Raw genomic sequence first — 22,063 nt, 5'->3', positions numbered from 1 at the left:
CTGCTAATGATGTGATCCCGTTATCAACGACATCCAATGTCCATGGTCAGGAAACCGTAACCATCTATTGATCAACGAGCTAGTCAACTAGAGGCTTACTAGGGACATGGTGTTGTCTATGTACCCACACATGTATCTGAGTTTCCTATCAATACAATTATAGCATGGATAATAAACTATTATCATGAACAAGGAAATATAATAATAATAACTAATTTATTGTTGCCTCTAGGGCATATTTCCAACAGTCTCCCACTTGCACTAGAGTCAATAATCCAGTAATCCAGTTCACATCGCCATGTGATTAACACTCATAGGTCATATTGCCATGTGACCAACATCCAAAGAGTTTACTAGTGTCATTAAACTAGTTCACATCATCATGTGATTAAGACTCAATGAGTTCTGGGGTTTGATCATGTTTTGCTTGTGAGAGAGGTTTTAGTCAACGGGTCTGCAACATTCAGATCCGTATGTACTTCACAAATCTCTAGGTCATATTGTAAATGCTGCTTCCACGCTCCACTTGGAGCTATTCCAAATGGTTGCTCCACTATACGTATCCGGTTTGCTACTCAGAGTCACTCAGATAGGTGTTAAAGCTTGCATCGACGTAACCCTTTACGTCGAACTCTTTATCACCTCCATAATCGAGAAACATATCCTTATTCCTCTAAGGATAATTTTGACCGCCATCTGGTGATCCACTCCTTGATCACCTTTGTACCCACTTGCCAGATATGTAGCAAGGCACACATCAGGTGTGGTACACAGCATAGCATACTATGGAGCCTATGTCTAAGAATAGGGTACAACCTTTGTCCTTTCTCTCTATTCTGCCGTGGTCGAGCTTTAAGTCTTAACTTCATACCTTACAACTCAGGCAAGAACTCCTTCTTTGACTGATCCATCTTGAACACCTTCAAGATCATGTCAAGGTATGTGCTCATTTGAAAGTACCATTTAGCGTTTTTGATCTATCCTCATAGATCTTGATGCTCAATGCTCAAGCAGCTTAATCCAGGTTTTCTATTGAAAAACACTTTTCAAATAACCCTATATGCTTTCCAAAAATTCTACATCATTTCTGATCAACAATATATATTCATCAGAAATTCTATAGTGCTCCCACTCACTTCTTTGGAAATACAAGTTTCTCATAAACTTTGTATAAACCCAAAATCTTTGATCATCTTATCAAAGTGCATATTCCAACTCCGAGATGCTTACTCCAGTCCATGGAAGGATTGCTGGAGCTAGCATACCTTTTAGCATCCTTAGGATCGACAAAACCTTTCTGATTGTATCACATACAACCTTTCCTTACAAAAACTAACTCGTTTTGACATCCATCTGCCAGATTTCATAAATGCAGCTAATGCTAACATGATTCCGACGGACTTAAGCATCGCTACGGATGAGAAAATCTCATCGTAGTCAACTCCTTGAACTTGTGAATAACTCTTCGCCACAAGCCGAGCTTCATAGACGGTGACATTACTGTCCACGTCCGTCTTCTTCTTAAAGATCCATTTATCTCAATGACTTGCCGATCATCGGGCAAGTCCACCAAAGTCCATGCTTTGTTCTGATACATGGATCCTATCTCGGATTTCATGGCTTCTTACCATTTGTCGAAATTTGGGCCCACCATCGCTTCTCCATAGCTCGTAGGTTCATTGTTGTCTGGCAACATGACCTTCAAGACAGGATCACCGTACCACTTCGAAGCAGTACGCGTCCTTGTCGTCTTACAAGGTTCGATAGTGACTTGATCCGAAGCTTCATGATCACTATCTAAGCTTCCACTTCAATTGGTATAGGTGCCACAGGAACAACTTCCTGTGCCCTGCTACACACTGGTTGAAGTGATGGTTCAATAACCTCATCAAGTCTCCACCATCCTCCCACTCAATTCTTTCGAGAGAAACTTTTCCTCGAGAAAGGACCCGTTTCTAGAAACAATCACTTTTGCTTCCGGATCTGAATTAGGAGGTATACCCAACCATTTTGGGTATCCTATGAAGATGCATTTATCCGTTTTGGGTTCGAGCTTATCACGATGAAACTTTTTCACATAAGCATCGCAGCCCCATACTTTCAAGAAACGACATCTTAGGTTTCTCTAAACCATAGTTCTCACGGTGTCATCTCAACGGAATTACGTGGTGCCCTATTAAAGTGAGTGTGGTTGTCTCTAATGCCTAACCCATGAACGATAGTGGTAATTTGATAAGAGACATCATGGTACGCACCATATCCAATAGGGTGCAACTATGATGTTCGGACACACCATCACACTATGGTGTTCCAGGCGGTATTAATTGTGAAACAATTTCCATAGTGTCTTAATTGCGTGCCAAAGCTCGTAACTCAGATACTCATCTCTATGATCATATCATAGACATTTTATCCTCTTGTCACGATGATCTTCAACTTCACTCTAAAATTACTTGAACCATTCAATAATTCAGACTTGTGTTTCATCAAGTAAACATACTCAGTATCTACTTAAATCATCCGTGAAGTAAGAACATAACGATATTCACTGCATGCCTCAGCACTCATTGGACTGCACACATCAAAATGTGTTACTTTCAACAAGTTGATATCTTGTTCCATTTTACTGAAAACGAGGCTTTTCAGTCATCTTGCCCATGTGGTATGATTTGAATTTCTCAAGCGATTCAAAATTAAGTGAGTCCAAATGATCCATCTGCATGGCGTTTCTTCATGCGTATACACCAATAGACATGGCTCGCATGTCTCAAACTTTTCAAAAACGAGTGAGTCCAAAGATCCATCAACATGGAGCTTCTTCATGCGTTTTATACCAATATGACTTACATGGCAGTGCCACAAGTAAGTGGTACTATCATTACTATCTTATATCTTTTGGCATGAAAATTGGTATCACTACGATCGAGATTCAATGAACCATTCTTTTAGGTGCAAGACCATTGAAGGTATTATTCAAATAAATAGAGTAACCATTATTCTCCTTACATGAATAACCGTATTGCGATAGACATAATCCAATCATGTCTATGCTCAACGCAAACACCAAATAACAATTATTTAGGTTTAACACCAATCTTCATGGTAGACGGAGCAGGCGATGCTTGATCACATCAACCTTGGAAACACTTCCAACACATATCGTCAGCTCACTTTAGCTAGTCTCCGTTTATTCCGTAGCTTTTATTTCGAGTTACTAACACTTAGTAACCGAACCGGTATCTAATACCATGGTGCTACTAGGAGTACTAGTAAAGTACACATTAACTTAATGTATATCCAATATACTTCTATCGACCTTGCCAGCCTTCTCATCTACCAAGTATCTAGGGTAATTCTGCTCCAGTGGTTGTTCCCCTTATTACAGAAGCACTTAGTCTCGGGTTTGGGTTCAACCTTGGGTTTCTTCACTAGAGCAGCAACTGATTTGCCGTTTCATGAGGTATCCCTTCTTGCCCTTGCCCTTCTTGAAACTAGTGGTTTCACCAACCATCAACAATTGATGCTCCTTCTTGATTTCTACTTTCGCGGTGTCAAACATCACGAATACCTCAAGGATCATCATATCTATCCCTTATATGTTATAGTTCATCACGAAGCTCTAGCAGCTTGGTGGCAATGACTTTGGAGAAACATCACTATCTCATCTGGAAGATCAACTCCCACTCGATTCAAGTGATTGTTGCACTCAGACAATCTGAGCACAAACTCAACGATTGAGCTTTTCTCCCTTAGTTTGCAGGCTAAGAAAATCGTCGGAGGTCTTATACCTCTTGACGTGGGCACGAGCCTGAAATCCCAATTTCAGCCCTCGAAACATCTCATATGTTCCGCGATGTTTCGAAAACGTCTTTGGTGCTTCAACTCTAAACCGTTTAACTGAACTATCACGTAGTTATCAAAACGTGTATGTCCGATGTTCGCAACATCCACAGACGACGTTTGGGGTTCAGTACACTGAGCGGTGCATTAAGGACATAAGCTTTCTACTGTCCGCATAATCGCTAATGTCAACTTTCAACTATATTTTTCTCTAGGAACATATCTAAACAGTGGAACTAAAGCGCGAGCTTACGGCATAATTTGCAAAGTTCTTTTGACTATGTTCAGGATAATTAAGTTCATCTCATGAACTCCCACTCAGATAGACATCCCTCTAGTCATCTAAGTGATTACATGATCCGAGTCAACTAGGCCGTGTCCGATCATCACGTGAGACGGACTAGTCATCATCGGTGAACATCTTCATGTTGATCGTATCCTCCATACGACTCATGCTTGACCTTTCGGTCTCTTATGTTCCGAGGCCTTGTCTGTACATGCTAGGCTCATCAAGTTAACCTAAGTGTTTCGCGTGTGTAAATCTGGCTTACACCTGTTGTATGTGAACGTAAGAATCTATCACACCCGATCATCACGTGGTGCTTTGAAACGACGAACTTTTGCAACAGTGCACAGTTAGGGGAAACACTTTCTTGAAATTTTAATGAGGGATCATCTTATTTACTACCGTCGTTCTAAGCAAATAAGATGTATAAACATGATAAACATCACATGCAATCAAATAGTGACATGATATGGTCAATATCATTTTGCTCCTTTTGATCTCCATCTTCGGGGCTCCATGATCATCATCGTCACCGGCACATCGTGTCTCCATGAAGTTGTCTCGCCAACTTATTACTTCTACTACTATGGCTACCGGTTAGCAATAAAGTAAAGTAATTACATGGCGTTTGTTCAATGACACGCAGGTCATACAATAAATTAAGACAACTCATATGGCTCCTGCCAGTTGTCATACTCATCGACATGCAAGTCGTGATTCCTATTACAAGAACATGATCAATCTCATACATCACATATCATTCATCACATTCTTCTTGACCATATCACATCACATAGCATACCCTGCAAAGAGAAGTTGGACGTCCTCTAATTGTTGTTTGCATGTTTTACGTGGCTGCTATGGGTTTCTAGCAAGAACGTTTCTTACCTACGCAAAACCACAACATGATATGCCAATTGCTATTTACCCTTCATAAGGACCCTTTTCATCGAATCCGTTCCGAGTAAAGTGGGAGAGACTGGCACCCGCTAGCCACCTTATGCACCAAGTGCATGTCAGTCGGTGGAACATGTCTCACATAAGTGTACGTGTAAGGTCGGTCCGGGCCGCTTCATCCCACAATACCATCGAAACAAGATTGGACTAGTAACGGTAAGCATATTGAACAAAATCAACGCCCACAACTACTTTGTGTTCTACTCGTGCAAAGAATCTACGCAATAGACCTAGCTCATGATGCCACTGTTGGGGAACGTAGCAGAAATTCAAAGTTTTCCTACGAGTCACCAAGATCTATCTATGGAGAGACTAGCAACGACGGGAAGGAGAGTGCATCTACATACCCTTGTAGATTGCTAAGCGGAAGCGTTCAAGAGAACGGGGTTGAAGGAGTCGTACTCGTCGTGATCCAAATCACCGGAGATCCTAGTGCCGAACGGACGGCACCTCCGCGTTCAACACACGTACAGCCCGGTGACGTCTCCCACGCCTTGATCCAGCAAGGAGAGAGGGAGAGGTTGAGGAAGACTCCATCCAGCAGCAGCACAACGGCGTGGTGGTGATGGAGGAGCGTGGCAATCCTGCAGGTCTTCGCCAAGCACCACGGGAGAGGAGAAGGGAGAGAGGTAGGGTTGCGCCAGGGAGAGGTGAAACTCATGTGTTGGCAGCCCTCAAGACCTCAACTATATATAGGGGAGAGGGAGGGGGGTGCGCCCCCTCTAGGGTTTCCACCCCAAGGGGTGCGGCAGCCCCAATCCCATCTAGGGTGGCGGCCAAGGGGGGGAGAGGGGAAACTTGCCCCCCAAGTTAGGTGGGTGCGCCCCCTCCCCCAACCCTAGGCGCCTTGGGCCCTTGTGGGGGGGGGCGCACCAGCCCACCTAGGGCTGGTCCCCTCCCACACTTGGCCCATGCAGCCCTCCGGGGATGGTGGCCCCACTTGGTGGACCCCCGGGACCCTCCCGGTGGTCCCGATACGTTACCGATAAAACCCGAAACTTTTCCGGTGACCAAAACATGACTTCCCATATATAAATCTTTACCTCCGGACCATTACGGAACTCCTCGTGATGTCCGGGATCTCATCCGGGACTCCGAACAACATTCGTTAACCACATACAAACTTCCTTTATAACCCTAGCGTCATCGAACCTTAAGTGTGTAGACCCTACGGGTTCGGGAACCATGCAGACATGATCGAGACATTCTCCGGTCAATAACCAACAGCGGGATCTGGATACCCATGTTGGCTCCCACATGTTCCATGATGATCTCATCGAATGAACCACGATGTCAAGGACTCAATCGATCCCGTATACAATTCCCTTTGTCTCGCGGTATTGTACTTGCCCGAGATTCGATCGTCGTATCCCGATACCTTGTTCAATCTCGTTACCGGCAAGTCTCTTTACTCGTTCCATAACACATCATCCCATGATCAACCCCTTGGTCACATTGTGCACATTATGATGATGTCCTACCGAGTGGGCCCAGAGATACCTCTCTGTTTACACGGAGTGACAAATCCCAGTCTCGATTCGTGCCAACCCAACAGACACTTTTGGAGATACCTGTAGTGCACCTTTATAGCCACCCAGTTACGTTGTGACATTTGGTACACCCAAAGCATTCCTACGGTATCCAGGAGTTGCATAATCTCATGGTCTAAGGAAATGATACTTGACATTAGAAAAGCTTTAGCATACGAACTACACGATCTTTGTGCTAGGCTTAGGATTGGGTCTTGTCCATCACATCATTCTGCTAATGATGTGATCCCGTTATCAACGACATCCAATGTCCATGGTCAGGAAACAGTAACCATCTATTGATCAACGAGCTAGTCAACTATAGGCTTACTAGGGACATGGTGTTGTCTATGTACCCACACATGTATCTGAGTTTCCTATCAATACAATTATAGCATGGATAATAAACGATTATCATGAACAAGGAAATATAATAATAATAACTAATTTATTATTGCCTCTAGGGCATATTTCCAACAGTGACAACATATGAGACTCTCTATCATGAAGATCATGGTGCTACTTTGAAGCACAAGTGTGGAAAAAGGAGATAGTAGCATTGTCCCTTCTCTCTTTTTCTCTCATTGTATTTTTTCTTTTCTCTTTTTTTTCTTTTTTTCTTTTTTTTCTTTTTGGCTTTTCTCTTTTTTTTCTTTTTTTTTGTAAAGTCTGAAGTCTCATCCCGACTTGTGGGGGAATCATAGTCTTCATCATCCTTCCCTCACTAGGACAATGCTCTAATAATGAAAATCATCACACTTTTATGGATTTACAACTCAAGAATTACAACTCAAAGCTAGAACAAGGTATGACTCTATATGAATGCCTCCGGCGGTGTACCGGGATATGCTATGAATCAAGGCGACATGTATGAAAATTATGAAGGTGGCCTTGCCACAAATACAATGTCAACTACATGATCATGCAAAGAGCAATATGACAAAAGTAATGTGTATCATATGAACGGAACGGTGGAAAGTTACATGGCAATATATCTCGGAATGGCTATGGAAATGCCATAATAGGTAGGTATTGTGGCTGTTTTGAGAAAGATATATGGCGGGTGTATGGCACCGGCGAAAGTTGCGCGACACAAGAGAGGCTAGCAATAGTGGAAGGGTGAAAGTGTGCGTATAATCCATGGACTCAACATTAGTCAAAAGAACTCATATACTTGTTGGAAAAATTTAGAAGTCATCAAAAACCAAAGCACTACGCGCATGCTCCTAGGGGGATAGATTGGGGGGAAAGACCATCGCTCGTCCCCGACCGCCACTCATAAGGAAGACACTCAATAAATAAAATTGTGCTCCAACTTCATCACAAAGCGGTTCACCATACGTGCATGCTACGGGAATCACAACCCTTAACACAAGTATTTTTCATAATCACCTCAACTAGCATGACTCTAATATCACTACCTCCATATCTCAAAACAATTATCAACCATCAAATTGATCATAGCATCCAATTCAATTTCTATGATAGTTTTTATTATACCCAACTTGGATGCTCATCATTCTAGCTACTGTTCATCCGGCCCTCCACCGGCTACTGTTCAACCAGCCCTCCATCGGCTACTGTTCAACCTTCCCTCCACGGGGTCCTGTTCATCCATCCCTCCACGAGGTCCTGTTCATCCACACCCAACCATCTCGATTGATCGGGGTTCTGTTCATCTAGGGATAGTCCTGTTCATCCAACCACTACCGGGAACTGTTCATCCAAACCCCCAGTAACGCTCACTGTTCATCCAGAGGCAGCATGATCGGCTTCAGTTAGCAGCAGTAGCGAAGGAATCTCTCAATCGCTCGGGTTCAGTAACGTGTAGCCTGCAGTGTAATCGCTCGGGTTCAGTTAGGCGACGCCTCGCTCGGGTTCAGTTAGAGCCCAATGCCTCGCGCGTACGTGTACGAGAGAAACGCGCATCGCTCCGCCCCTGACCACCCACCATAACCGGGAACTCCCCGATATTTTCCTCACCCTCGCTTCTACCACGGTTTTTACCGTCATGGACGGCCCAAAGGATGTCATGCAGCTGCGTCTCCGGCCCGCCCAGGACGAAAAGTGCATTTTCTATCATGATTTTTTGTCATAGAATTAGGAGCCCACCACATCTATGATGATACCGGGTTTTGTCACAATTATCGTCATAGAAGTGTCATAAGTATGACAGAAAAAAATTCGTTCAACCCAAAATGTCACGGATGTGTCTTTTTTTGGTAGTGAGAGGTCTAACCTCTGCTAAAGCTTCTAACTCATCAATGACAGATGAAAGATGAAACTTCTCCCTTTTTTAGGATACCCACTGTATACCTAGCCCAGCCACCAAGCAATTTACGTAATGCACGCAATTTGTTATTCCATTTTGTGTATCAGGGTATGCCCGACAACCGGTTTATCCCACACTTCCTTGACCATATCATGGAAGCCATCCCGATGCAACTAGCCAAGTTCGAACTTGAACTTGCGTCTATGTTGTGGTCATGGAAACCAGTAGTTAGGAGGATGGGTGCATGGTCTAATATAGCCTCGATATGAGGTAGAGCACAAACAGAAACCATAGGGAATTTGGATTCCCAGTCGATATCCATTAAAATGCGATCTAGTTTCTCATATGTCGGCTCCGGAAGGCTGTTCGCCCAAGTGAATTGTCTTCCAATCATGGATACCTCTTGTAGATCTAGACTGTCGATGACATCATAGAAAAGGAAAGGCCAATCATTATCGAACCTACCACGACTTTTCTCATTTGGAAATAATAGAAAATTGAAATCCTCACCTATAAGAATGGGGTAGGGATTATCTTTCGCAAGATTAACCAATTCACGGTGAAAAAATCGGCCTTGAACTCATCCTGGACTGCCCCATACACGGTGATGATGGTCCATGTGAAGTTATTGTTGTGAATATGGAGTTTAACATGAAACTCACCATCTAAACAGGCCAAAACATCCATAGTCCTTGTGTTTACGTCAAGTAAAATGCCCCCAGAATGGTCTATGGGCATCCATGAGATCAAAGTAAAGTGTTCCCCACTAAAAAGATGGTTAAGCAGACTTACTGAGAAATCACGTCTCCCCATTTCAGAGATAGCCAAAATGTCTAAATTGTATTCCCTGTTACATTCTACAATGAACAAATATTTAGCCAAGTCACCAAGACATGTGCTACAAAAGAACATGCCATTTATGAGGAAACGGTAGATGATTTAGACAATTCCTTCCTTTTAGAGGACTTACTACCATTTTTAGAAATAGCGGCCTTTGATTTACGTCCGAGAGTTATAAGCTCAATCAAAGAACTAAGCCCGGGTTCATCTAAGCCCATGTTGCAACCGATCCTACTAAATGAAAGAGTAGCTGACCATCTAATGTAGCATGCAGCTCCTTCTCATTTATATGGGAGGCAAAATACTTGCTAGAAACACATGGAGTAACTTCTAATCGGTCACATTCCAAATGTTTCAAAGCGTTTGTCGAAATAGAAATATCCTTCTCATTATTTCCTAGACTATCACCCACATTATTCAAATTAGAAATGATGGTTGTGGTGAAAAAAGCTAAAAAGGATTTGGGTGAATACGTAATACCTTGGTTGTCTAGATTCTGCGCTGCTTTACGCTGCATAGCCTTGGCCAAGGAGTCCTCATTTGTGTCCATTGTACCGTACTCGCAACCGCATGCCGGTTACTTCGGCATGTAGGCGCCACCCCCAACGATGGATGTCACGCAGGCTTTGCTGCCGGAGGAGGGGATGATGCTGGAGTAGCAATCCCCTCCCCGGTAGTCTCAACCGCCAACACAGGTAGCAAGGCTGCCGTCTCAAGTGTGTGGGGAACAAAACCAGACGGATCAATGTGCAAGGTAGAGGTGGACGTGGTCGGCTCCACATGTGGTTGAAGAACATCCATTGGTGCAGCGGAACGTGGCTGCACACCCAAGAGTGGCCCAGCTGGTCCCACCCCGTGGGTAGCCAACATGCCCGAGTCCTCCTGGCCCACGAGTCGGGTGGCCTCCACCTGAGCTACCAACTACAGGTGCTCCAGAGACGCGGCCGAGCGCCCCACCATGCCACTGATGGCCTGCATCGGCGAGTGGACCGCGGGCAGCGATGTAGCAGTTTGTGTCGGCGATGACGACTGTGATGCAATCTGAGTCCGCGAAGTGGTAGGCGATGAAGACTCCAGCTGATGCACCTGTGGAGACGATTCAAGATATCCACGTAACATGGCGTAAAGTTGAAGTTCCTCGGCGAGCTCCAAGCCTCTCGGTGTCTGCGGCGAGGAGTTAAATAGGGCCACTGCCAAATCATAGATCTACCTCCCGGAGCACCACGAGAAAAAACGTTTGCATGAATGTCATTTGTAGGAGTAGTACTAGACGAAGGTTGGTTGGATGGGTTTCCGGAGTGCTCCGTGTCCATGTCATCGTCTTTCTCCTTCGCACCGCCCTCGTCATCAGCATCATGATTCTTGCGTCTCCAAATGAACGGTACATAGTCTGGATCCTGAATATAACCTGTTGGTTCCCTCCTAAACCTGAATGCATAGCCCTTGAGCTTAACCAACACTTCGTTGCAACAAAAGGCCCAGAACCATTCTTGGCGTTCGCCAAAATCCGAGTGTTAGTTAGCCACAAGAATACGAACCACCCCACGTCATCGCAGACTAATAAGGTCAACATCCAAAAGTCTTGCCGATCAACGTACCAACAACTCATAAGCCCCCAGAAATGGCACACAGTATGGGAAACACCACTAACATGAAGCCAAATCAGTTGAAGCTAGAGCTTATGTGAGATCTCCTGTGACTTGCATGTGGAGACAGTCACCTGGGCATTAACTGATGGCATGTTCATCTGAATACGGGCTTGGGGAGACATAGATTGATTAACTCAATCAAAACGGGGCGGTAGGGGCATCTACAAGCAAATGCTTCATTTAATCGGAATTGAACACCGCATATTCACCGGCTTCTTTTGAACTCAAATTTCCAATTGCGCTTAGAAAAACTCAAATTCTCAATTTGGGTTTCTCCTGAGAGAACTAGTCCTTTATTAAACTCGAAAGAGCGATGCTATGCTTTTTTTTGAACTTAAGAGCGATGATATTCTTATGCAATAGTTTTACGAAATTCTTGCCCACTACCTTTTCTTTCGGCGGTTATTCTCAAGTTGCTCCTGGCGGTTATTGGCTCTCTCTCACAGTAGGTACTGCCTCCGTCTAGGTGAATAAGTCATCTTAGGTTGTGCACCGTGACCAAGGAGGGGAAAACGAGAGAACTTAATGTTTACTAGCAAAAGAGCCCGTGCGTTGCAACGGGAGAAAAAAATAACACACACTCTTAACCTAATAACCATAATATGTTCATGCACTTTATTTTAGCGAGGCATCATTTTTATGTTGCCGCTTATCCTCCTTCTCACCCTCAGTGGCCTCAGTGTTCACACAAACCAAAGTGTGTTTGAATGTTGTTTTTCCTCTGCCAGTTTTTTCAGAGGTGCTCATCTGTGGTTATCGATGTTTTATTTCGTCTCTTTATGATTTTAGTGGTTGTTTATTTGCAATCCAGATCGTCGTGGTACGAAAGAAAAACGGACGTGCCCTATAGGTTACAAGTTCGCTTTTAAAATAATATTTTAAAATATTTAATAGGTAAAAATAACATCATATTCAAATTCTACATATTTTTCTATTCAAATTTCATATATAACATGTTAAAATCGGAGTTACGATTTAATAGATATGGATAATTAAGAAAAATATATTTTTGACTTAAATATCTTCCAAAATAATATTTAAAAAATATTTGACAAACAAAATAACATCATATTCAGATTCTACACATTTTTCTAATCAATTTTCATATATAACATGTTAAAATCGGAGTTACGGTTTAAAAGATATGAATAATTTAGAAAAACATTTGTTTGACTTATATATGATCGGCGGGTGAATTATCTAATACGTCAGGGGTGTTTTCGTAAAAATGTAAAATAACGGTTCGGTTATGACTTAAGTGTGTACTGCGGGTTAATTCATGAAAAATGCAGGGGGTTTTCTGCAAAAGTGCATGACAGACGACGAAAACCCAATTTGCTTTATTATTAGGTAGAGATTTGCTAATTCATAGCATTGCATGTAATGAACTAACCACTGCATGACGTGTTTGGTAGTCTTGAGTCATTGAAAACATGCACGCTCCACATCTCTTATTGGTTGATATGTCAAGAAACAAGAAATGAGGTGAAGTTAATGCACCGCGCATAAATATTTTGAGATTATTTGATTTTAGACTTATACACCTAGTCGGAGGGAGTAGCTTTTTCGTTAAGCCGTTTCGTAGGAATAGCAATTTTTAACCCAAAACGAGCGAGTAGGACCATAATCTTGGTCCGAAATCCAGAGCAAAATATTACGTACTGCATTTTTTTTTTTTGAAAAGGTAGCCTCTGACCATAGCACCACCCTACCAGACCAAGCATGCACCTGCTCCTCGTGTCTATGACACAAACAACGTTGCACAGAAAATGAAGCGGCTAGGTAGCACATGGCCGGGTCAAGCCGGGCATGATGGCTGTGCCCGGCCCAGAGCCGTCTGACACGCACTAGTGGGAGCAAAATCCTTTTAGTTTTCTCAAAAAGTTATTAACAATAAAAAAGGGTAAAATATATAGCGTTTCGTATACTAGCAGCTGCAGCAGCGAGCGGTAGAGAGACAGGTGGCGCGGACGGTCGCGTCGATGGACGTCTCTTGACCGCTCTCTGCCGGGTCCCTGCGGCGCACGCGCAGCCCGTCCGTCGTTCACTTCACCTCTCACCCGTCGTCCACTGAAGACTGAACCCATCGCCGTGTGGTTGACGCTCCGGCTCCTGTCCGATTCGGCAGGGCAAGCAAACCAAAGAGCCGAGGTACACCATGGGCATGTCAAGTCACCATCGGCCCGGTGGTCTTGGCTGCCTCGTAGACCGCGAACCGTGATACAATCGTCGCGTCACCCTCGTTTATCCCCGCCTGCAGGTTGCGTCATCACGCGCGGCGTACACCGTGTAGTCGCGCACACATCCCTATACGTACCCGTACGGGGCGTGCGCGGGTGCGCCGATGCCGGCATGGGCAGGCCGGGAAGTCATCGTCCAGTCAGTCGTCCGGGCGCAGCACCCTGTTCGCTCGCCGGTGGCGGTGCCTCATGGGGTTTGAGTTCATTCCGGCACGGGCCTCCCTGTTTGTCCCCTGCGCAGGGTGGGCCGGTCGTACGCTGCGGCTGCGGTGGATCGATCGCACGCACGGAACTGCGTAGGTGGGCAGCCACTGTTGACCGTGACGCATGCGCTAGCTGGTCTGGCTGGCAGCATAAACACGATCCATCCGTGGGCCGGATCCAGGATACGGCTTGAATCGAATAGCTCGCCCGTTCCTCCGTCCCCGAGCTAGAGAGCAGATAGATATAGATGTTCGGCGCCGTCCACCATCCATCTGTGACTATATCTATATCTATAACTATATCGGAGTACGTAGGATCCGATCAGCCACGGCTAAATCTGCGGAGCATTCAATAAAATCTCCGAGACAAGGCCGATTTGGCGCTCGAGAGCAGCATGGCTACAATTGGAATGAATCTGCGCGGTGTCAGGAGAGCTCATCATCGGCACCACGTAAACAGCGAAACCCGACAAAGCGAACCCGGGCTGAACCCTGAACTTCTGCCACCCACCCTGCCTCATCCCCTCCCTCCTCTCCTCTCTCGCAAAACGGTGCAGGAGTACTATAGCGACGGAGTAAATGGCCCCTACCCCTGCCCCTGCCGGCATTTATTTGGCGCGGAAAACTATGAGAGCGATCGACCAGAGCCATGAAGAAAGGAACGAGGACGAGACTCGAGAGGTATACTTATGCACGAGAGGGCAAATTTGACAAATTTAACTTATAAACGAAATTAAATCACAAAATGAACTATCCGTGAAACTATTTCACGCAGCTGACCCGTGGCGCCTAGCTCTCAGGCGCTGCACTAGTGCAACGCCTGGGAGCTAGGCGCTGCACCAGTGCAACGCCTAGGAACTAGGCGCTACACTGTATAGTGTGGCGCCTAGCTCTCAGGCGTTGCACACGACTTAGTAATTTTCTGATTACACGTGTGCGATGCTGGCCGTGTAGCGCCTAGCTGTGAGGCGTTGCACAGTGTAGTATGGCGTCTTCGTGTCGGGCGTCACACAAAAAGATCAGCCACGTGAAATAGTTTCATGGATAGTTTATTCTATGATTTGATTCCGTCTATAGGTCAAATTTGCCACGAGAGAGGGAGGCGCCGCCCCGTGCCGGCCCCGGCCAGGCTTTTCTCGCCTCTCGGCACTGGAAAGCCCCTTAACTTTTGGGCTGGGTACGTTACGTTCGGGTCGAAATTATACGCGTCCGTCCAGGATCAGGGCCCTCTGAGCTTGTGCTTGTGCTGTGCTGCGCGAGGGGAGGGATCATCATCATAGCCCAGCCCCAGCCCCAGCGAGAGGAGAGAGCAACTTGGGCGAGAAAGAGAGAGGACGGGAGCGAGAGGGGGCATCATTGCATTGCAGTGGAACAGAGTTATTCCCTGCCAAGCCATGGCCGAACATGATTCCAGCCAAGCCAAGAGAGACCTCGTCCCAACCTCACTCGCTCACATGTTGCTACTCCCCCGCTCCCCTACTCCTAATCTACGGTGAGGTGTGGAAGCAATCATCCATCCCTGCCTGCCTGCTTGCTTGCTTAAGCCCCCGCTGTGTCAAATCAGCTTAATTCCCTAGCTTAGCTAGCAGAGGAAAGAGTGGAGGGAGATTCATGGATTTGAAAACTGGATAATCTCAACTTTGCATCTGGCTTTCGGTTCACCGGCCTAGCCAGGCCTATGATTAGATGGATTGTAATCACTGTCATCGCGTCAACCGATGTGGAAGCTAATCATTCCTAGGGTAAGCAGCGCTATTATCCTTCTCAACAAAAGTTGCATCCTTATGGCAGATCTTCCTTTTTAGTAGTATCAACAACGCTTGTCATGTGGAATTATGATGATCACAAATTGTTTCTTTCAGAGTAATATATGCAGCTAATCGAGCTCTGCCTCTCTCTCTCTCTCTCTTAGCCACGCAATAATTCCACAATAATCACATCATTTTTTTTCGATTGTACGGCTAGGGATAATCACATCATTTTTAGTCTGAGCGAGGCCCAGGCTATACATACTAGTACTAGCTTCAAGACCACAAGCTGCTAATGAACAACACGTGAAGTGTGTATTATTGCCCGTTGATTGGCCCGGATGGATCCTGTAGAGGCAATTGTAGTAGGCCGGGGACGGGGACGAGGTCATAATAAGTTCAGGTACATGTACCCAGAAGGGAGGACGGAGCCCAAGCATGGAGCCTACCCCCTTGTTAATTGCCAAGCTTGACACTAATGACATCGCACGTACGTATCCGAACCAAAATCCCTGGCTCCATCAAGTGCAGAGATCAAATCCGGCGCCCCACTTGGGCCGGATTCAATACAAACCCATGGACAGAAGCAAGAGAAAGTACCCGCCCCGCCCTTCTACGGCCGCAATCAAGTGTAGGCACGGAGGGGACACATGCAACAACTTGTCACTGCCAGTGCCACTGCCAATCCTTCTCTCTCTCTCAATCTACCTCTACATCGTCGTCGTCCTCGTCGACACCTAGCAACAAAAAGAAAGATCTCCTTCTCGCTAACCCCCCCCCCCCCCCCCCCTCTCTCTCTCTGCCTTCGTTTCATCAGTAACGAAGAAGATCGCGGCGGATTAAGACGACGACGACGGTGGATCACATCACATGCCGTGATCTTTCTTTAATGCCTAGCCGAGCCTAGTCTACGACGGTCAGCTCCGGGGAGGTACGGTTGTTGGTCTCCTCCTCCTCCTCCTCGCGATTAATCAAATCGGGTTTTATTCTCGGCCTCGCCTTGCATCATGTGGAGTGGTTAGCGTAGCTACAAATCCAAAGCCAAGCTACTACTGCTACGAGAGCTAGAAAGAGAAAGAGCGGCCTTTCTCCCCCTAGGATATGAGCTTTCTCATCTTGTCTCCGTCTTTTTGGAGGCTTTTCGCTGGTTTTTGTACCAGAAAATGACTTCTTTGGCAGTTTGATGAGTTACGGTTGGGGCCGCTGCAACTACGCCTTCTCTCCTTCCTCCTTTCTTTATGACACACTGCCGGACAACTTCCTCGCCGGAGCCCGGCCGGCCGGTGGCCTCTCGCGCAACCGCAATGCGCGCATTCGGCCGGAGCGGAGAACAGATAAGCCAGCTTTACTGATGCCACTCGATCGCACACTGTGCCGATCAACACACATAGAGAGAGGACAAGAAATCAATGTCTGTAATTGCACCATTACTCTATCTCTCCTTGCACATGTGTAGTAGTAATATCTAAGAGAGAAGCGAACCAAAGATGATGTTTTAAATGTACAAGGCCGATCGATGGTGACGGAGATAGAAGCGATAATAAGTAACAAACAAAAGGTATAATACTAAATAAAGATGATTAACCAGACCTTGGTTGTTTGTGATGCATGGAGGCGGGGAGCAAATTAATCAGAGAGCGGCTAACATCACATGCACCTTTCTCTTTCTCTTCACTACTCGGATGTACAAAGCCATGGGTCTAGGCCCTCGCCGCGGCTGCTCCGGGAGGCTCCGTCCGGTGGCATGTCGGTGCTGGCTGCCGCGGATGACGATGGCGCCCCGGTGTAGGGCGGGTAGTTCAGCTTGCAGCCGCCGCCGCCGCTCCCGGACGCGCCGGCCCGGACCACGCCCGACAGCTCGTCGCCGCCCTGGTGGACGTCGCTTCTTTGTTGTTGGTGCATGTGCATCCCCTCGGAGACCATCATCCCGCCGTGGGTGAGCCCCATGCTGCCGCTGCCGGCGCCTGGCATGAACTCCGACGGCGATTGGTCGTGCAGCCTCGATGCTCCATGCGACATGGCGCCGAACATGTGCTGCGACGAAGGCTGCGTGGAGCCGAGGAGGTTCTGGAAGGACAGGTAGTTGCTGCTGTGGTCCTGCATCCGCAGAAGCGCCGAGGACGTCAGCTGGAAGTCATCGCCGGCGACGCCGCGCTGATTGGCAGACGCTGTTGTGGTGGCGGCGGCCGTGGCCGCCGCCCTGGCATTGGCATTGGCGATGCCCATGTTCGACGACGGAGGTGTTGACGAGGACGGGGACGTGAAGGGCGCGAAAGGCGAAGGTGCCGTCTGGAGCTTCTGCGCAAAAGGACGGAGGAGGTACGGCGGCAGCGAGGAGACTGGATCGCCGGTCGCACCGGCGGCGGAGCGGAGGGCGGAGGACGAGAAGATGTGGTCGAAGCGGGAGTTGAAAGACGCACCGGGGCCTCCAGCGCCGGCAGCGAAGGGCGGGTTAGGGATGCCGGTGAACTCCTGCACCATGGCGCGGAAGTTTGAGGTGTCGGTGGTGAGCACCGTCGTGGGGGCACGCCGCGACGCGCGCGCCCGCTTCCGCGACCCCCTCGGCGGCGCCGTCGCGGCCGCAGCTGACGGATCAGGCGCCTGATGCGCGCTCGCGCCGCCCATGCCCGCGTCGGTCGGCCCGACACGCGTCGACGAGGAAGCCGGCCCCGCCATGAACTGCGCCGACCAGGACGCCTGCTGCTGCTGGTGTTGCTGGTGGTGCTGTTGCTGTTGCTGCTGCTGCGGCGGGGCGGAGGTGAAATCCTGAAGGCCATAGAGCGATCCGTGCATCGAGAAGGCCCCGACCGCCGAGGGCGAGGGCGTCGGCTGGAGCAGCGCGGAGAGCGGCGAGGAGTCGACGCCGCCTCCCCGCGAGTCGAAATCGTCGTCGCCGCCGCTGGACGACTGGAGGCTGCCGCTATTGCCGGAGTCCATGGCGGCCGACAAAAGCAGCAACTCCTTGGCCCTTCTCCCCTCGCACGCGCTGGTGCAACCCTCCAACTAAGCGAGGCCAACTACCACCACCAAACCGCTCACTGACCACAAGTGGCTAAAAAGAGCGGATCTTCCATTCCACAAGCGCCCGGCCCTGACTGCGCGCGTGATCCAGCCGGGAGACGAAGGGGGAGGGAGGAAGAGAAGCTTTGGTGTGAACTGGCGGCGTGGTATAAAAGGGGGGAGCGGGCGGGGGCGGGGGCTGCCGCTGCTGGTTCGGCGCACGTTCCACCCACCCCCGACGCGAGGAAGGGGACGGAGGGAGGTTTGTTGTTGCGGCGTGTGTGCGAGTGCGACTCGGCTGGCTCTGCGCGTCTGTGCGGTGTTGGTTTGGTGAGCTACATTGTTCCGCGTCCATAATTAGTCACCGGGAAAAAGGAAAAGCTGCGTGCGTCGCAGCTGACGCTGGCTGGACCTGGACCCTGCCGCAGCGATCTGGAGGTTTTGTCTCCAGGAAACCAATACTCCCTTCATGATTTATGATTTATTTATGGCCTCTGAAAACGTAGTAATTAGAAAAACGTAGGAATAGAGTATCATGTCCTATGTAAGATTACAAAACTACAAGAATTTTGATGGAAGAGTGTTCATGTGAATTTTGGGTTTGCTGACCATATGTCCCATGCGGTTCGATGGAAAAGTGTTTGATAAAAGGGGAAAAACAAAGAAATTTTGTCAAGAAATTTGAGTGCATGAAAAGTTTTCCTCTAAAATGTAGTATAAGGGCATTTCCAACGCTGATCCTCAAATCGGACACCGCATCCGTCTACGGACCAGGAGGGGACCAGTGTGCGGTGTCACAACCAGGCTCCGGTGGAGTCTCGCTGGCGACGAACTGCAGCGAACATGATTCAAATTGGAGGAGGAAGAGGAGTCGGAGGTAGAGAGAGAGAGAGAGAGAGAAGGGGGGGGGAGAGAGAGAAGGATAGGCTAGATCGAATGAGATGCCAGAATTTTATTACAAGCTTTTCGATAACGTTTCTCTTCCCCGCTCCCCTGCTTATAACACGCATGTTACATGGCTCACCCGCACCCGGCCCATTGGCCCACTACACCCTCACTTACAGCCACCCTGGCCCAAGCATCGTTTGAATCTTCCCGCTACTGTTTTACGCCTTCGCCCTGTCTCCTTTACACCTTCCTTGCCGCGAACCCACCAACGCCATCGCCTGAGGATTGACAATACCTCCCCGTGAAGAACCAGCGTGTCCCCATGCTGGTGGATCTGGATAACGATCCTTGAGTGCTTGGTAATCCTCCCAAGTCGCCGAAGATGCAGGCATAAACGTCCATTTGACCAATATTTGGAGATGAGAGGCATTTCCTTTTTTAACCAGTCGGCGATCCAGAATCTCTTCAAGTAGTACTCCCGGCACAGACAGATCAAGAGGAACAGGCAACATAGTAAACACTAGAGTATGATTTGGAACGTGAGTCTTGAGCTGAGAGACATGGAACACCAGATGAACCATACTGCCGCGCGGCAACTCCAGACGGTAGACCGCAATGCCTATTTTGTCCAGCACTTTAAATGACCCAAAATACTTGAGAGCTAATTTGGGACAAGGGCGATTGACCACTAACGACCGGGCATAGGGTTGGAAGCACAAGTAAACCATCTCCCCAACTGCAAACTGGCGATCAAACCTTTTTCTGTTAGCAAAATGCTTATACTTGCATTGAGCTCTGGCCAGATGATCCTTTAACACAACTATAAGTTGAGTATTAGAGGACAACCAAGTTTGCACATCAGGATTCATAGAAGTGGAATGTCCTTCCAGCTGCCCCATGTTTGGGTTCTGTCCATATAAAGCTTTGTAAGGGGTACATCCCAAGGAAGAGTGGTATGTAGAATTATACCAGAACTCTGCTTGAGGAAGCCACGCCGCCCACTTAGCTGGAGAATCGTGTACTGCACAGCACAAATCCATCTCAAGGCACTGATTAACTCACTTCGTCTGGCCATCCGTTTGAGGGTGATATGTTGTACTCATTTGTAGTTTTGTGCCCCACACACGAACAATTCCTTCCAGAATGCACTTGTAAAAAAATTACCCCTGTCTGATACAATGGAGAAGGGCAGCCCATGTAGTCTGACAATGTTATTGAGGAATACCTCAGCCACTGATGCTGCTGTAAATGGATGCTTGAGTGGAAGAAAATGATTGACTTTAGTGAAACGATCCACGACCACAAGAATAACATTAAAACCTTCGGATTTTGGCCATCCTTCAATAAAGTCCATGCTAATAGCCTGCCAAGGACGATCTTGCAAAGGAAGAGGTTGTAACAGTCCTGATGTTTTGCACAACTCATGTTTAGCTTGCTAACAAGTGTTGCACTGCTTCACAAAGTTCTCAACATCTGTTTTCATCCTAGTCCAACTAAAATGTTGCTTAACTTGGTGATAAGTAGGTAGTATACTAGAGTGCCCCCCGTAGGTGTGGAGTGGAAAGCCTGAATGAGCTTGGTTTGCAAACCTGCATTAGCTCCAATCCAAATCTTGTCTTCATGCTTGATCAGTCCATCTTGCAACATAAATCTAGTACAAGCACTGTTATCTACTGCCAATTTTTGCAGCATCAGCTGTGCAACAGGATCTACTGTATAGGAGTTCAATACTTCTTGGATCTAAAGTGGTCTGCTGGAAGATATTGCCTGGATAGGAAACAAGTGGGCCACTCTAGAAAGTGCATCCGCAATAGTATTTTCTACCCCTTTCTTATATTGGATGGAAAATTGTAATCCCACAAGCTTTGTCATAACCTTCCTCTGTAAATCTGAAGTCAGAAGCTGATCTTTGGAATGACACAAGCTTTGGTGATATGTTTTAATCACAAAAGGTGCTCTGGCCAAATAAGATCGCCACCTATCAAGGGCCATCATAATTGCGAGAAACTTCTTCTCATAAATACACAGTTTCTGACTAGCTACTCCAAGGGCCTTACTGTAGTAAGCAATGGGATGTCCTTCTTGAGATAGAATAGCTCCCACACCAGTGTTACATGCATCTGCTTCCACAGTGAAAGTTTTTTCGAAATTTGGTAGGGCCAACACAGGAGTGGTAGCCATAACTTGTTTCAGTTGTTGAAAAGCTAACGGAGCTGTTTCAGACCATTGAAAGGCTTGTTTATTTAGTAAGATAGTCAGGGGCCTAGCCAGCAGACCATAGTTCCTCACAAACTTCCTGTAGTAGCCTATCAGTCCAAGGAAACCTCTCAACTCAGTAACATTAGTAGGTACAGGCCAATTAACCATAACTTCTGTTTTTGCAGGATCAGTAGTTACCCCTTATCAAAAATAATGTGGCCCAAGTATTCCATGGACTGTTGTGCAAAAACACTATTGGTGCAATAATTTGCCTCCTTATGTTTTGGAGTTTGTTGACATAAATAGTATGGGACTTCTATGTTTGCTAGTGCACACAGAGTAACAGGTCCCTGAAGTCACGAGGAGTTTCATTCAAACAACGAAGATAATCCCCTGCGTAGCAATGAAGGTT

The 22,063-nt window shown here is 47.1% G+C and overlaps 1 protein-coding gene across 1 annotated transcript; it reads right to left on the bottom strand.

Moving 5' to 3' along the window:
* Positions 1-16,960: 16,960 nt before the first annotated feature.
* On the bottom strand, positions 16,961-18,882 carry LOC123111824 (coiled-coil domain-containing protein CG32809). Its single transcript, XM_044532699.1, has one exon. The coding sequence runs from the start codon at positions 18,499-18,501 to the stop codon at positions 17,239-17,241; it is 1,263 nt and encodes a 420-aa protein (XP_044388634.1). The 5' UTR covers positions 18,502-18,882; the 3' UTR covers positions 16,961-17,238.
* Positions 18,883-22,063: the final 3,181 nt, after the last annotated feature.

This window comes from Triticum aestivum, chromosome 5B (assembly GCF_018294505.1).
Source record: "Triticum aestivum cultivar Chinese Spring chromosome 5B, IWGSC CS RefSeq v2.1, whole genome shotgun sequence".
Lineage (NCBI taxonomy): Eukaryota > Viridiplantae > Streptophyta > Magnoliopsida > Poales > Poaceae > Triticum > Triticum aestivum.
Note: the sequence above shows the minus strand (reverse complement) of the source record. Positions and strands in the feature narration are given on the sequence as shown.